The sequence below is a fragment of the Muscardinus avellanarius genome, assembly GCF_963383645.1.
Source record: "Muscardinus avellanarius genome assembly, chromosome: 4".
NCBI lineage: Eukaryota > Metazoa > Chordata > Mammalia > Rodentia > Gliridae > Muscardinus > Muscardinus avellanarius.
In genome coordinates, this window is record NC_137789.1 from 87493593 (window position 1) to 87511092 (window position 17500).

The 17500-nt window shown below is 42.0% G+C and overlaps 1 protein-coding gene across 1 annotated transcript in view; it reads left to right on the top strand.

Annotated features, from left to right (window-relative positions):
• USP54 (ubiquitin specific peptidase 54) overlaps window positions 1-17500 on the top strand; it is a gene marked incomplete at both ends in the record, with an annotated part of 97237 nt that overhangs the window by 66894 nt on the left and 12843 nt on the right. The window contains 3 exon segments of the mRNA XM_080693549.1: window positions 5553-5672; window positions 7058-7256; window positions 12088-13463. Coding sequence (XP_080549675.1) covers window positions 5553-5672; window positions 7058-7256; window positions 12088-13463 — 1695 coding nt within the window.

The window sequence follows — 17500 nt, forward strand, 5'->3', positions numbered from 1 at the left end:
TTTATTAGGGACTTAACCACCTAGAGGCATTCTACTTCCGAGCTACACCCCCAGCCCTATTTTATCTTTGAAACAGGTTCTTGCTGTGTTGCTGAGAGTCTCATTAGATTTCTGAGATTGGTCTTGAACTTACAGTCCTCCTAGCTCAACCTCCCAATTACTGTGATTACAGGTATACTGTGATTACAGGTATGGGCCACCATGCCTAGTTTAGATAACTTAATTTGTAATTTTTTTTTTTTTTTTGGTACTGTGGCATTCTACCTCTGAGCTATACTACCAGCCCTACATTTTTATTCTTTATTTTTGAAATAGGATCTCACTAAGTTGCAGAAGGCCTCACTAAGTTGCTGAGGTTGGCCATGAACTTGTGATGCAAACTTGCAATAGTCCTGTCTCATAATTTTTAAAATTTTAAATTTTTATGTGGTATTGGGAATTAAGCCTAGGGCCTCAGTCATGCTAGACAAGTACTCTACCACTGAGCTCTACTCCCAGGTCCTAATTTACTTTTTTTTTTGGTACTGAGGATTGAACCCAGGGCCACTCTACCTCTGAGCTAAGCCACCAGCCTGCTTGCTTGCTTGCTTGCTTTCTCCTTTTCCTTTTCCTTTTCTTCCTTTTCTTTTTCTTTCTTTTCTTTTGGGCACTAGAGATGGAAACTAGGGGCATTCTACCTCCAAGGTATACCGTGAGCCCTATTTTTATTCTTTTATTTTGAAACAAGATATTACTAAATTGCAGAGGGCCTCACTAAATAGCTGAGGCTGGCCATCAACCTGTGATCCTCCTGTCTCAGCCTCCTAAGTACTGGGATTACAAGCCTGTGCCAACATGCTTGGCTTACCAGCTGTTTTATTTTTATTTTTTAATTTTTTAATTTGTATTTATTTATTTATTCATTTTTATATATGTATATATATTTTTTGTAGACCTGGGGATTCAACCCAGGGGCATTCTACCTCTGAGCTAAACCCCTAGCCCTATTTTTTTTTTTTTTCAGGTCTGGGAATGGAACCCAGGGGCATTTGATCTCTGACTTACATCCCCTGCCCAATTTTTTTATTCTTTATTTTGAAACAGGGCCTAAGTTGCAGAGGGCCTCACTAAGTAGCTGAGGCTGTCTGCGAACTGCGATCCTACAGTTTCAGCTTCCCGAATTATGGGATTACAAGTGTGCGCCACCTGGCTTTCTATTTTTTATTCTTTATTTTGAAACAAGGTCTCACTAAGTTTCCAAGGTCCTCACTAAGTAGTTGAGGCTGGCTACTAACCTGCAATCCTCCTGTCTCAGCCTCCCAAATATTGGGATTACAAGTGTGTGCCACCATGCCTGGCTCCTGTTTTATTTTTGAAACAGGATCTTGCTAAGTTGCGGGGGTTGGCCTCAAACCTCCTCAAACCTAAAATCCTCCTTTCTCAGCCTTAAAAGTATTCGGATTACATGTGTGCACATGTCTTACAATTTTATTTATTTATTTTTGGTATTGGGGATTGAACCTAGGGGCATTCTATCTCCAAGCTGACCCTTTTTGTTTTTTATTTTGAAACAGTGTCTCAATAGGTTATAGAAAGTCTCACTAATAGCTGACACTGTCCTTGAAACTGCAATCCTCCTGTCTCAAGCATCCCAAGTACTACTAGGATTATAGGCTTGTGCCACTATACTTGGCTCTTTTTTTTTTTTTTTGGTGGTACTGGGGGTGGAACCCAAGGGCTTTCTACCTCTGGGCTATACTCCCAGACCTATTTTATATTTTATTTGGAAACACAATCTCACTAAGTTGCTGAGAGCCTCACTAAGTAGGTGAGGCTGCCTTTGAACCTGTGTGATCCTCCTGTCTCAGCCTCCCAAGCACAGAGGTTACAAGCCACCATGCCCGGCATACTTTTTTTTTTTATAGTGGAACTGAGGGTGGAACCCAGGAGTATTCTACCTCTGAGCTACATGCCCAGCCCTATTTGTGTGTGTGCGTGTGTGTGTGTTATTGAGGATTAAACCTAGGGGCATTTTACTTCTGAGCTACACCCCCACCTGAGGCTGGCTGCGAGCCTGTGAACTTCCTGTCCCAGCCTCCCAAGTAACTGTGATTACAGGCATGTGCCACCACACTTGGCTCCCCAGCCCTATTTTTTTTTTTTTTTTTTTTTTTTTTTTTTTTTTGCAGTATGGGGGTTGGAACCCAGGGCATTGTACCTCCAAGCTACACTCCCAGTCCTAATTTTTAGTCTCTTTATTTCTGAAACAGGGTCTCACTGAGTTGCGAATGGCCTCGCTAAGAATCTGAGGCTGTCCACAAACTGTGATCCTCCAGTCTTAGCCTCCCAAATGCTAGGATTACAAGTGTATACCACTACTCCCGGCCTCCCAGCCTCATTTTTTTATTCTTTATTTTGAAACAGGATCTCACTGAGTTGCGGAGTGCCTCACTAAGTAGCTGAAGCTGGCCTCAAACCTGCGATATTCCTGTGTCAACTTCCCAAATAATGGGATTATAGGTGTTTGCCACCATGCCCGGCTTAACCTCCCAAATATAGGGATCATTGCACTAGAGCTGAGGTTGGCCTTGAACTTGGGAATCTCTTGGTTTAGCCTCCCTAGTACTGAAATAACAGGTGTGCGCCACTGCATCTGGCCCTAATTTACTTGTGTGTGTGTGGTGGGGGGTACTGGGGATTGAATTCAGGGGTATTCTACATCTGAGTTATGTCCCCAGTCCTATTTTTTTTAAGTTGCTGCTAAGGTTGGCCTCAAACCTGTTATTCTCTTGTCTCATTCTCCTAAGTACTGGGATTACAGACATGTAGCACCATGTCCAATTTCCTAATTTACTTTTGATTTCATGATAGTTTATTTCCCAAACTCATATGATTTGTATAAATTTAAGGTTCCTCAAATGCTTGACATTTATCACCTTTTTTTCTCCCTAGAACTTGTTTAGAGTAGCCTTCAAAATAGAAGTACATCAAGACTGCATCTACCAGCCAGGCGTAGTAGCACACACTTGTAATCCCAGCATTCAGGAGGCTGAGACAGGAGGATCCAGGTTTGCAGACAGCCTCAGCTACTCAGTGAGGCCCTTTGCAATTCAGACCCTGTTTTATTTTTTTAATTTATTTTATTTTATTTTATGTTATTCGGGTCTGGGGATAGAACCCAGGGGCATTTGACCTCTGAGCTACACCCCCTGCCCGATTTTTTATTTTTTATTTTGAAACTGGGTCTCAGTGAGTTGCAAAGGACCTCACTAAGTAGCTGAGGCTGTCCGCGAACCGTCATCCTCCAGTCTCAGCCTCCCAAATGCTGGGATTACAAGCGTGCACTACCATGCCTGGCTCTGACCCTGTTTAAAAATAAAGAATTAAAAAATAGGGCTGAGGGTGTAGCTTGGAGGTAGTGCCGCTGGGTTTCATCCCCAGTACTGCAAAAAAAAAAAAAAAGACTGTATCTACCAGCTACCCTGAATACATTGTGAAGCATATAATCTCAGTTTTTCTTCTATGAAAGGAACTTAAATGCAAAATCCCCAGATATGATGAACCGTTCAAAAACAACCTTTTGAGAGGGGTCAGTGCCCCTTCTTGGGTGGCTGCTTTCTCTGATCATCTCTCTTTTTATCAATACTTGGAGAAGTTTTCTGAGCTAAGGAGTTCTATTTGGGGCAGCTTTTCTCTAGTTCTATTGTGTATTGGTTCATTTGTCTTTCGTTTTCCAAGGAATATATTGTTTTCAAAATTTGTTTGTTTGTATATTTATTTTGCAGTGCTAGTGATTGAACCCAGGGGCATTCTACCTCCAAGCTACTCCTTCTTCCCTTCATTTCTTTCTTTCTTCCCTTTCTCCCTTTCCTCCCTCCTTCCCTCCTTCCTTCTTTTGTGGTACTGGGGATTGAACCCAGGGGCATTCTGCCTCCAAGCTATTCCCCCAGCCGTATTTCATTTCCTATTTTTAATTTTAATTTTATTTTGTGTGATGCTAGGGATTGAACTCAGGGACATGCTACCTCTGAGCTACATCCCCAACCTGTTTTGTTTTTTATTTGGAATTGTCTTACTACTTTGGGAAGGACTTTACTAAGTTGCTGAGGCTGGCCTCGAAACTGCAGTTCTTCTGCTTCAGTCTTCCAAGTACTGGGATTATAAGTATGCGCCACCATGTCCAGGTTTTATTTTTTATTTAAAATAGGGTCTTGTTAATTTGTGGAGGTCCCCACTAAGTTGTTGAGTCTGGCCACAAACCCGTGATCCTCCTGTCTTAGCCTCCCACGTACTGGGATCAGAAGCATGCACCACCATGCTTGGCTGAGTGACAAGGTTTTTAGAACCAACTGTTCATTCCACTATCTTCTAGTTTCTCTCTATAAAAGCCATGTTGAATTAGGAAGTAAATTATAGTGGTGTGGAAGAGCCATTCTTACTATTCCTAGCTGGAAGTAAGTGGATGGGGACGTTATAGACAGAAATGACTGAGACATTGTGATCCCCCCCCCCCCTGTGACCTTGTGAAGGCTCATTGTCAATCCCAAATGTTTAGGTGAACTTATAGCTTTCTACCAATTTATGATTATGAGTGAGCAGAAAACAAGAGGGTAAGTAAACTTGAGAGTCCATTCACAAAAGCTGTCTTTACCGTATTTCCTAGCTTTTATATCCTGCACTATACTTGATTCTTCTTACCTGCTTTGATGCACATCTACTTTGAGAAGACTTTGAGAAGAGGAAGGACTATTCTTTTTTTTTTTTTTTTTTTTTTTTTTGGTGGTACTGGGGATGGAATCCAGGGGCCTTCTACCTCCGGGCTACACTCCCAGACCTATTTTATATTTTATTTGGAAACAGGGTCTCTTAAGCCAGCTGAGGCTGGCTTTGAACCTGTGCGATCCTCCTGTCTCAGCCTCCCAAGTGCAGGGATTACAAGCGTGTGCCACCACGCCCGGCGAGGAAGGACTATTCTGTGGTTGCCATGAAATCCTTTTTGGGGGGGGGGGTTAGTGACCCAGGGTATGTTTAGAGACCTAGCAGTGCTGATGAAAGATATGTCCAGGTAACAAATGCAGTTTACTGACATGGTGAGAACTGTAGGCCATCTGTGCTCAAACAGTGTACTGATTTTCTAGTCTAGGATGGTGTTGATACTGGAAAAAAGTGGTGTGGATGACTTTTCATAGACTAGTGAAACCATCTTTGCCATAAGAGCGTTGGAAGTTTAGGGTATTCTGACATTGGTTGGCAAGAGGTATCCATTTATAGTGCAGCTCAGTTCTAGTGTTGCTCCTATAGACGATATTTTGTTCTTTCCTGGAGGAAGTCTCTGAGAGGTCTTAGAATTTGAATATGCATCTTGCAATGACATGCCTCTGTTTTGTGGCTTTGATAAGGCCTAAGTTAAGGCAGAAATGTATGTGCTAGTTGTTTTAGAGATTTCTTAATAGCAATGGACAGTTGGAATAAGGGTAGACCAATAACTCAGCTGTAAGCACAAAAGGCAAACAAAGGTACTAGGAGAAGATGGAATTAATTGTAATGAAAATGTAAAGTACTGGCCCTTTCAGGGAGGATTGACGGCTTTGAGAGGTCCCTGCAAGAGGCAAATTCAGTGTTTGAAGAGTCGCTGCATCTGGAACAAAAGGGAGACTGTGCTGCAGCTTTGGCTCTCTGTAATCAAGCTATCTGTAAGTAACTCTTGACTGCTATAGCTTTAGCATTTTTGACTAATTTCATAATACATATTAGAGTTGTCACTCAGATGGATATAAAAATAGTTCTTAAGTTTCTTTGCTCTCACATTCTTAAACTGAAGCCTGTTAGATATCTTTGTGCTTCAGATTTCTAAATGTGCCTGGCATTGTAACTGTTGCCTGTGGATAATTATTGGAATAATCTCATCAGGAATCTGCAGATGATTTTTTTTTTTTTTTTTTTTTTTTTTTTTTTTTTACTTTTTTTGCAGTACTGGAGATGGAACTCAGGGGCATTCTGCCTCTGAGCTATATCCCAAGTCCTATTTTTTTTTTTTTAATTCTTTATTTTGAAACAAGGTCTCACTGAGTTGCAAAGGGCCTGACTAAGATCTGAGGCTGATGGCCAACCACCATCCTCCTGTCTCAGCCTCCCGAATGCTGGGATCACAAGTGTGTGCCACCATACCCGGCTTCATGCCTGCCTTCTTATACGAAAGTAAAGTTGGACTCATATATGAGGTTAGTATGATTTTCCTCTTGTCATTAACTTGTGACTTGGAGCTTATGATAAGAAAACTGAATAAATTGGCTGTGGCTTGCCAGGCCTGTGACTACTTTTCATTGCAATATTTGATTCATATATATATATATAGTACTGGGGATTGAACCCAGGGGCATTCTACCTCCAAGTTACTCCCCCAGCCCTATTTTTTATTTTTTATTTTGAAATAGGGTCTTACTGAATTTCACAGGACCTCACTAGGTAGCTAAGACTGTCCATTTCAACCTCCCAAGTACTGGGATTACAAGTGAGATTCACCATGCCCGGCTCTTGATTTTTTTTGTTTCTCTCCTGTCTTCCTGGTATGAGCACCACAATGTTATAGGAAGGGACTAAATCCTGATATCTTACTCTTAAATGTGATCCAAAAGAAGCTGTGCTCTGTAAAGATAGATGCAGGTTTCAGTCTTATTTCTGCTGTTGGCCATCAGGAGGGGGAATTGGGAGCAGAATGTGGAGACCAGAGATAAACAGGACATTTGGAAAGGACGACAAAGAGTGGCAACTTCTAAGTACCAGTCTGTCTTTCTGATTAGTTTTGGTGTGTGTGTGTGTGTGTGTGTGTGTGTGTGTGTGTGTTTTAAAAATAATTTGAATTAACCTCTTTATCCTCCATGGCTTCCATGAATGTTCCTTATTGTCAGAACCAGCTCTGCTCCCCTGTACAGCATATGCATGGTCCATGCCTTGCAGTCCTGCTACATATTTTGAGTTTTACTGCTAATCTTTGCTTGATTTTGGTTCAGTTTTGTTCTTTTTATTTTCATTTGTATTTTGTGTTCTGTTTTCTGCTATATTTTCTTTTGCATTTTAGCTAAACTAAGACTTGCCCTGCATGATGCCAGCTCTAGCACGCACAGCAGAGCCCTAGTCGATAAGAAGTTGCAAATCAGTATTCGAAAAGCACGGAGCCTGCAGGATCGCATGCAGCAACAGCAGTCATCATCGCAACAGCCGCCGCAGCCCTCAGCCTGCCTCCCGTCACAGGGGGGCACCCTCCCTCAGCCAACAAGGTAGTGCTTGGGAACCATAGTAGTGTATGGATGCCACGGGAGGAAGTGACGGTGGGTGCTCCATAGCAAGAGCTCTCATTGTCTTGGCGAGTACAGGGGAGAGAGAGTCCACTGAAAATATTTTCTTCTCTCAGGTCATAACAGTGAAAAAAAGCCCATTGCATTGCTGGTCCTTAATAGTTCCTAGAAAGATGCAAAAAATACAGCATAACAAATAGACCACTTGTCCACATTTCCTGTGCAAAGTTTATCCCTGGACTCCTGTAGCAATGAAATTATTACTATATTTCTGCACATTGTGTTCTTAGACTTGGCATTCTCAGTTACATTTCACGTTGCAATAACAACCATGTAATTTGTTTTGGGATTTCAGTGCTTCTTGTTTCTTATGGAAATAGAAAAAAAAGTGGTCTTCTTTGCTTTGATTGAACCACAGCAAAGAAATACAAATATTGTCTTTTCTTCTTTAAGGTCAGAACCAGGAAAAAAGTCCCCGTAGCCACTGGTGTAGATCCTACAACTTAGCTCTTAAATTTGGCTTTTATTGAAAATAAGTGAATTTAAGTAAAAATTAATTTTTTAGATAGTGAGTTTGAATCGTTTACAAAATATAAAGGCAGATGGGTGTGGTGGCCCATTCCTGTAATCATAGTATTTGGGAAGCAAAGACAGGAGGGTCACAGGTTCACAGCCAACCTCAGCAACTTAGCAAATTTCTCTGCTACTTAATAAGATCCTGTATCAAAATTAAAATAAAATAGGGCCAGGCATAGTGGAGCACACTTGTAATCCCAGTACTTAGGAGGCTGAGACAGGAGGATCTGGGTTCTTGGCCAACCTTAGCTACTTAGTGAGGCCCTCAGCTACTTAGTGAAGTCCTCCACAACTTAGTGAGACCTTGTTTCAAAATAAAGAATAAAAAATAGGGCTGGGGGTATAGTTAGGAGGTAGAATGCACCTGGGTTCCATCCCCAGTACTGCAAAAAAAGGGGGGGAAGGGGTGGGAGTGTGGCTCAGAGGAAGAATGCCCCTGGATTCAATCTCCCTAGTCCCACAAAATAAATACATAAATAAAACAAAAGTAGCTAGCTAACTTTTATTTTAAGGTATTAGGGTCTAAACCCAGGGCCATGTGCATGCTAGGAAAGCACTCCTCCATTGAACCATACCGTAGCCCACAGCCAACATTTTTTGAACGTTTATCTCGGTCCAGGTCTGAACTAAGCATTTTATATATATTATTTTATTTCATTCTCACAATAACCTTATTTAAAAAAGGATTATTAGGATACTTTGTAGGTAACTTGGGCTCAGGGAGAATAAGTAGGGAACCCAAGGTTACTTAGCTACTAAGTGGTAGAAATATAGACTTCACATTCAGATCTGTGCGATGCCATAATGCATGTCCTTGAGCTGGGCGAGTTGGTGCACACTTGTAATCCCAGCATTTGAGAGGCTGAGACAGGAGGATCGTGATTCACAGACAGCCTCAGCTACTTAGTGAGGCCCTTTGCAACTCGGTGAGACCCTGTTTCAAAATAAAGAATAAAAAATAGAGTTGGAGGTGTAGCTCGGAGGTAGAATGCCCTGGGGTTTCATCCCTAGTACTGCATGCATGTGCACGCGCGCGCGCACGCACACACACACACACACAAATGCATGTTCTTGAGTATTAATGTAATACTACCTCTTCTAATTAGACTGTCCATATATTAAGTATATCATATTCTTCAAATGTTATAAAGGTAATGGAGTGACTGAACTCAACATTGTTTGTAGTATCTAGGTTGAATATATTTTATAAAATGCTTGAAGCCAGAAATGTTTCAGATTGCAATTTTTTTTCAGATTTTGTAATTTTTCATGAACTTTAATGATTGAAGATTCCTAACTTAAAAGATCTAAAATCCAGAATCTAAAATTGTTTCAGTATCTGTCTGCACTCAAAATATTTTGAATTTTGGAGCACATAAAATTATAGATTTTCAGATTAGGGACCTGAACATCCAAAATTTACAAATTTGGGGATTTTTTTCCTAAATCCTAGTTTTCAGATTAGGATATACAGGTTGAGCCTCCCTGATTCTGAAAATCTAAAATTTGAAATGTTGAGGTTTTATTTAAGTGCTTGTAACACTGCATTTCTTTCTTTTTCATGTTCTCTCTTCTCTCTTTCTGGTTTTTAGTTAAACATAATTAATGAAAATCAACTAAATAGAGTTAATTAATCACATTCCCCTACCTAATTTTCAAGAGAATTATAGTTTATTACTTTAAGAAAACATCTGAGTCAGTAATATGGTAAAACCTAGATTATGAAAACACATTTAAAATAGTTGATTTGTGTGATTCCATGAAACCAGATCACCTGTATTCTGTATTTGTACCCTCTTGGTTCCTTTGGCTGGGCTACCTCATGGGACCCTGGGGAGGAAGGACTTCTCTCCTTATATAGTATCCAGGATTTTTGCTATTTGGTGTGAATGATTTTCAGGCTTTGCTTACCTTCTTTGTCATTTGCATGTGAGACTAGAATTTTTTATTTTTAAAAATTTCAAGTAGAATATAACTGGAATGGGACTTCATGGATAGTGAAGAATTGACAAGGACTCAACATTACTGTGTGCATCTTTGCTGAGTGTATTTAATAGAAGATTGATATTACCTGTTTATCTGGGTATGAGTGGACCATATACCTTTTCTTTCGTGAACCTCTAAACTATTGACTGTACTTATGCTCATCTTTCCATTTATGTTCTCTACTTGCCTTCCTTTGCATTTTTGTTACTGGGGGTTGAACCCAGGAGTATTCTATCTCTGGGCCCCAGCCTTTTTTTATTTTAAAGAGAATCTCACTAAATTGCTAAGACTGGCCAAAAACCTGAGATCCTCCTGTCTCAGCCTCCTAAGTACTGGAATTACAAATGTGTGCTACCACTTCTATCTTCTTTTTTTTCCCACCCTCCTTTTCTCCCTCTCTCTTTTTTCTCTTTTCCTCCATTCTTCTCCTCGCACCCCCCCACCCCTTTTGTGTTGCCAGAGATGCTCTACCACTGAGCTACAACCCACGTCCGCCCGCCTTTCTTTCTTTCTTTCTTTCTTTCTTTCTTTCTTTCTTTCCTTCCTTCCTTCCTTCCTTCCTTCCTTCCTTCCTTCCTTCCTTCCTTCCTTCTTTTGCAGTACTGGAGATGGAACCCAGGGGCATTCTACATCCGAGCTAAGCCCCAGCCCTAATTTGTATTCTTTTCCTCCTGTCTCAGTCTCCCAAATGCTGGGATTACAAGTATGCACCACCACACCTGGCTCCCAACCCTTTCTAATTAATTAGTTAATTTTATTTTTGATATTAGGAATTAAACCCAGGGGCATTCTACTCTGAGCTATACCCACAGCCCTTTTTTATTTTTTATTTCGAAACAGGGTCTCTCAAGCTGGGCATGGTGATGCATCCCTTTAATCCCAGTACTTGGGAGGCTGAGACAGGAGGATTTCACGTTTGTGGACAACCTCAGCAAGTAATGAGACTGTCATCAACCTAGTGAGACCCTGTTTCAAAATAAAAATAGGGCTAGGGGTATAGCTTGGAGGTAGAATGCCCCTGGGTTCAATCCAATCCCTAGTACACCCCACTAAAAAAAGAAAAAGAAACAGGTTCTATTTTTTTTCTTTTTGGTGGTACTGGGGTTGGAACCCAGGGGCTTTCTACCTCTGAGCTATACTCCCAGACCTTTTTTATATTTTATTTGGAAACAGGGTCTCTAAGTTGCTAGAAGCCTCACTGTGTAGCTGAGGCTGGCTTTGAACCCATGTGATCCTCCTGTCTCAGCCTCCCAAGCGCAGGGATTACAAGCGTACGCCACCACACCCGGCCTAAGAAACAGGTTCTAAATTGCTAAACTTGTGATCCCGGCCTAGCCTGGTGTGGTGGCACATGGTTGTAATCCCAATAAGTGGGAGGCTGAGACAGGAGGATCACAGATTTGAAGCCAGCTTCGGCAATTTAGGAAGGCCCTCTGCAACTTAGTGAGACTCTGTTTCCAAATAAGAAATAAAATCAGAACTGGTCCAGGCGTGGTGGCGCACGCTTGTAATCCCCGTGCTTGGGAGGCAAAGACAGGAGGATCACGCAGGTTCGAAGCCAGCCACGCGTGCTGGCTTAGGAGACCCTGTTTCCAAATAAAAATGTAAAAATAGGTCTGGGAGTGTAGCCCGGAGGTAGAAGGGCTTCCAGGAACCCCAGTACCACCAAAAAACAACAACAAACAAAAAAACAAACAAACAAAAAAAATCAGAACTGGGTATGATGGTGCATGTTTGTAATCCCAGCATTTAGGAGCCTGAGACAGGAGGATCTGGGTTATTGGACAGCCTCAGCTAATTAGTGAATCCCTTTACAACTCAGTGAGACCTTGTTTCAAAATAAAGAATAACAAATCAGACTGTGAGTGTAGCTCTGAGGTAGAATGACCCTGTACCACAAAATCAGGTTTGGTGGTACAACTTGGAGGGCGAATGCCTCTGGGTTTCATTCCCAGTACTAGTAGTAGTAGTAGTAGTAGTAGTAGTAGTAGTAATAATGATGATGATGATGATGATGATGATGATGATGATAATAATGTCTCACTATATTTCCAGGCTGTCTTCGAACTTGTGATATGTCTGCCTCACCCTCCTGAGTTGTTGGAATTATAGGCATGTGCCACCACACCCAGCTTTATTTTCTTCATTTTCTCTCTGGATAGATATAAGTAGAAATGGATTAAACAGTTCCTTTTGGAAGTGGTTTTGTCAATCAAGGCAGCTTATGTATGGCTTTCTCCATTTCTTTCAGTGAACAGCCTATCCCGCTCCAAGTATTGTTAAGCCACGAAGACCAACTGGAACCCTCCACCATTACAGAGTTTGGGACCAGTTCTTCTTTTTTACACTCACCTACTTCCTGCCATGAGTCATACTCATTACTGTTCCCAGAATCACCTTCCCCATCTGCCCCACAGCACAGTTCCCCCAGAAGATCGGCCTCGAAGCTTCTGAGTTCAGTTGAGGTAGACAGCATTGACTGCTCTGCATTCCACAAGCAGAGTTTACCTAAAACACCAGGGGAGACTGAGAATTCTCACCATGATTGCATGCTGTTGGAAGGTTCAGAATGTAAGGCACAAAGCCACAGGGATTTTAACAGTAGCTGTAACAGGTTCCCTCCAAAGGAACAGAAGTTTCAAGAAAAGAGGGCTCCTGCTGATCAGTCCCTGGTGATGCCTTGGTCACATCCAACTGGAAGAGCTGCCTCTGAGAGAGAAGATGCACATGGCCGAAGCTGTGGTCCTTTAAGTTCATCAGCTCAGCCCAACATTTCCTCATATAGGACCTGTCACCCCATAATGCCTGCTGCTTCTTCATCTGTGCTTTACTCTCTTGATCCTGTGCAAAAAACTAACCAATGCCTCCAAGCCCAAAGCCTCCAGACTTCATTGACTTCAAATGTGGATGGAGGCAGCAAGGAGCCCTATAGGCCAGAGTTTCCCAGCACAAAGGGTCTTGTCCGCTCTTTGGCAGAACAGTTCCAGAGGATGCAGGGTGCCTCCATGGGGGATACTACAGGTCCCCCGGGCAAAAGTTTGCCAGGTAGCCTAAGGAAGAACTCTCCTCTTTCTGACTCTAAGCCTCCTTTCCAACAAGGCCAAGGGAAAGGCCAATGTCCTTGGGCAAAACAGCAACCCTCTCTGGATGGCAGGGACAGATTTCCTTCCTGGGAAGAGGCTGCTGACCATCCTTCTCATGCCATCAACATGGGGCTGCCTAAAGGAGAAACGTCTAGAGGAGGACAGCCCAGGTTGGCAGAACCAGGTATATCCCAAGGGAAGCTGTCCCAGGTGAAAGATGCTAAGCCTAAGGAGCTGGGTAACAGCAGCAACTTGGAGACTCCAGTGCCTTTGGATTCCTGGGTGAATGTCACGAGGCCCTGTGATTCTCAGCTTAAACATGGGATACCTGGGCCTAGATTAAAGTCGCCCCCCCATGATTCCCATACCTGTGTAAGCTATCCAGAGAGAAACTACATCCTTTTGCATCCACATTGGAACCAAGACACAGAACAGGAGACCTCTGAATTAGAGTCTCTCTACCAGGCTAGTCTTAAGGCTTCCAAAGCTAACTATTCTGGATGGGGACAGCAGGATGTGGCTTTTCATCCACTTAACCAAACAGGTAAGACTGCATCCAGGGGTTGGGAGAATGAGGGACACGTAAGAGCTGAAAGCAGGAGGATAAGATCAGAGGAGAAATGGTGTTTTATTTAGATAGTATTTCCAGCTTAGAAAAAGGCAATAGAACCTAGGCCTGGTGGTGCACGCTTGTAATCCCAGCATTCTGGAGGCTGAGACAGGAGGCTCGCAGTTTGAGGACAGCCTCAACTACAACTACTACTTAGTGAGGCCCTTTGCAACTCAGTGAGACCTTGTTTCAAAATAAAGAATAAAAAATAGGGCTGGGGGTGTAGTTTGGAGGTAGAATGCCCCTGGGTTGCATCCCCAGTACCGCAAAAAAAGAAAGAAGAAGAAGAAAGACAGTAGAACTTTCTGACTTTTTGGTGTGTGGTACTGGAGACTGAACTGATGGTCATTCTATCTCTGAGCTATACCCCCAGCCCTGCCTTGTTTGTTTGTTTGTTTGTTTGTTTGTTTGTATGTGTGTGTGTGGTACTGGAGGTTGAACCCAGAGGCATTCTACATCCAAGCTATATCCCAGACCTGTTTTTTTTTTTTTACTTTTAATTGGGAGTCTCAGCCTCCCGAGTACTAGGATTACAAGCATGGCTATTCATTCATTCATTTATTTATTTATTTATTTAGCGGAACTTGGGATTGTACTCAGGGACATTCTACCTGTAAGCTACACCCCCAGCCCAATTTTTTTTTTGAAGCAGGGTCTTACTGAGTTGCAAAGGGGCTTCACTTAAGTAGCTGAGGCTGTCTGCTGTTTCAGCCTCTCAAATGATGGGATTACAAGCGTATGCCACCAAGCCTGGCTCTTTATTCTTTATTTTGAAACAGGGTCTCACTAAGTTGTGGAAGGCCTCAATAAGTAGCTGAGGCTGGCTGCGAACCTGTGATCCTCCTGTCTCAGCCTATTAAATACTGGGGTTACAAGTGTGTGCCACCATGCCTGGCTGCATACATTTTAGAAATGGAATATGATTTTTTAAAAAATCATTGAGAGCCGGGCGTGGTGGCACACGCTTGTAATCCCCGCGCTTGGGAGGCGGAGACAGGAGGATCGCGCTGGTTCGGAGCCAGCTTTGCTGGCTTAAGAGACCCTGTTTGCAAATAAAAAGTATAAAATAGGTCTGGGAGTGTAGCCCAGAGGTAGAAGGGCTTCCAGGAACCCCAGTACCACCAAAAAAAAAAAAAAAATCATTGAACCAGTTGACGTGGCACATACCTGTAGTCCCACAAATCAGTACTGGGTTTGATCTCCAGTACCACACATACACACAAATCATTGAACTAAGCTGAGCGTGATGGTGCATGCTTGTAATCCCAGTACTCAGGAGGCTGAAACTATAGTATCACAGGTTCATGACTAGCCTCAGCAATTTAGTGAAACTGTTTAAAAATAAAAAATAAAACCAAAGCCAGGCGTGGTGGCACATGCTTGTAATCCCTGTGCTTGGGAGGCTGAGACAGGAGGATCGCACAGGTTTGAAGCCAGCCTCAGCTACTTAGTGAGGCTCTCAGCAACTTAGTGAGACCCTGTTTCAAAATAAAATATAAAATAGGTCTGAGAGTATATCGTGGAGGTAGAAAGCCCCTGAGTTCTACCCCCTGTACCACACACACACAAAAAAAAAAAAAAAAAAAAATTTAATTTTATTGGTGCATTGTAGTCATACATCTCAATGGGATAAAAATCTTGTGGAGATATACATGCACACATCACCCAATCAACCCCTACCCAATCTCAATCCCATCCCTTCTCCTCCCTCCTCCCAGCCCACACATGATGGTTTTATTATAGACAATTTTCTTAATCTATTTTTTTCTTATACCAGTCCTAACCTTTTATCCTCCACCTTCCCAGGTAACAGTATAGTAATCGTGTTTATATTTTTGTGTTCAATACAATCCTATGTAGACCTACATATGCATTGTTTTTTGCTTGGGGATCATATTACAGATAATTTTATTTCTTTTACCTCAAAACTATTTAATGAAAATCCTCCAAATCATCTCATTTAACTCAATTCATTTTTTTTTTTTCATGGTGCTGGGGATTGAACCCAGTGGCATTCTACCTCTGAGCTGCATCCCCATCCTGATTTTTTATTTTTTATTTTGAAACAGGATCTCACTAAATTGCTGAGGCTGGTCATGAACCTGTGATACTCCAGTCTCAGCCTCTTGAGTACTGGGATTACAAGCACGTACCACCACACGAGGCTAACTCAGTTCATATTTTAGTGGCTGGGCAATACTTGATATTGAGGATAATGTAATGTATTTAGCCATTCCGAGATGGCCATTGTTTTATTTTTAGTTCTTGGTACTACAAACAATGCCAGAAGGAGATTTCCTTATAGATATCTTGTTACAAACTGGTAATTTTTTTTATTCCCAGGAGTAGAGTTATTGATAATAAATAAGATAATAAATATATATATTATTTTAATATTTCTAGGTTGCTATTTATTATTTATTTGTTTGTTTGTTTGTTTGTTTATTTTGGAGATACTGAGGGTTGAACCCAGGGTATTCTACCTCTGAGCTATACCTCCAGCCCTATTTTTTATTTTTTATTTTGAAACAGGGTCTCAGTTACATGGGGCCTTACTAAGTATCTGAGGCTAGATGCAAACCTCCTGTCTCAGCTTCCCAAATACAGCAATTACAAATGTGGGCCACCATACCTGGCTTCTAGGTAGCTTTTTAGGAACGCTGTAAGACTTCCGTCAGTATGTTCAAGGATATTTTTCCACACTTTGTGTGTGTGTGTGTGGGGGGGGTGGTGCTGGGGATTGAACCTAGGGACATTCTGCTTCTGAGCTATACTTCCTGCTCTGTTTTGTTTTATTTTATTTGTTTATTATCTATCATCTATCTAGTTTCAAGGAGCATTAGTAGTTGTTTCGAATTTAAGCAATTGAGAGAAACTGGGGTGGGGTAGGGGAATAAAGAGTGTTATCCATGCCAGGCTCGAGTGTAGCTCAGTGGCAAAATGCTTTCCTTATACATGCACAGCCCCTGTGTTTGATATGCAGTACTAAAAAAAACAAAAATAAAATAAAAAGCCAGGTGCTTCTAATACCAATATTTCTGAGGCTGAGATAGGAGGATCACAAGTTTGAGGCTAACATGTGGTAACTTCATAATACCCTGTTAGAAAATAAAAATTAAAAGAGGCTGGGCATGGTGGCACAATCTTGTAATCCCAGTACTTGGGAGGCTGAGAGGAAGATCCAGGTTCATGGCCAGCCTCAGCTACTTGATGAGGCCCTCTGCAACTAATAAGACCTGGGGGTGTTGCTCAGAGATAGAATGCCAAAACGGGGGGCAGGGAATATAGGTAAGAAGTAAAGCACTCCTGGGTTCAATCCTTGGTACCACACAGATACACCAAAAAGAGCATGACAAATGCAGAATATCCTGAACAACTCCTTCTCAGAGTGATAGGAGGATACCAGAGGAGATGGTAAAGGGGTAGAGAGTACTGTCCTGAAAACCTAGAGACCTGGATTTCTTTTTTTTTTTTCTTTCTTTTTTTTTTTTTTTTTTGGTGGTACCGGGGTTCCTGGAAGCCCTTCTGCCTCCGGGCTACACTCCCAGACCTACCTTTAAATTTTTATTTGGAAACAGGGTCTCCTAAACCAGCGCGATCCTCCTGTCTCCGCCTCCCAAGCACAGGGATTACAAGCGTGGGCCACCACGCCCGGCTTAGAGACCTGAATTTCAATTCTCATTAAAGTACTAACTACCAGCTGGGCGTGGTGGCGCACTCTTGTAATCCCAGTGCTGAGACAGGAGCACTGGTTCAAAGCCAGCCTCAGCTACTTAGTGAGACCTGTTTCTAGATAAATTATAAAATAGGGCTGGGGGTATAGCCCAGAGGTAGAAAGCCCCTGGGTTCCACCCCCCAGTACCATGCACACACACAAAAAACTAAAGTACTATCTACCATACCCTGTAGCTCATTTTTATATTATATAAAATGAGAAATTTTGATATATAGTTACTGTGATCATTTCTGAA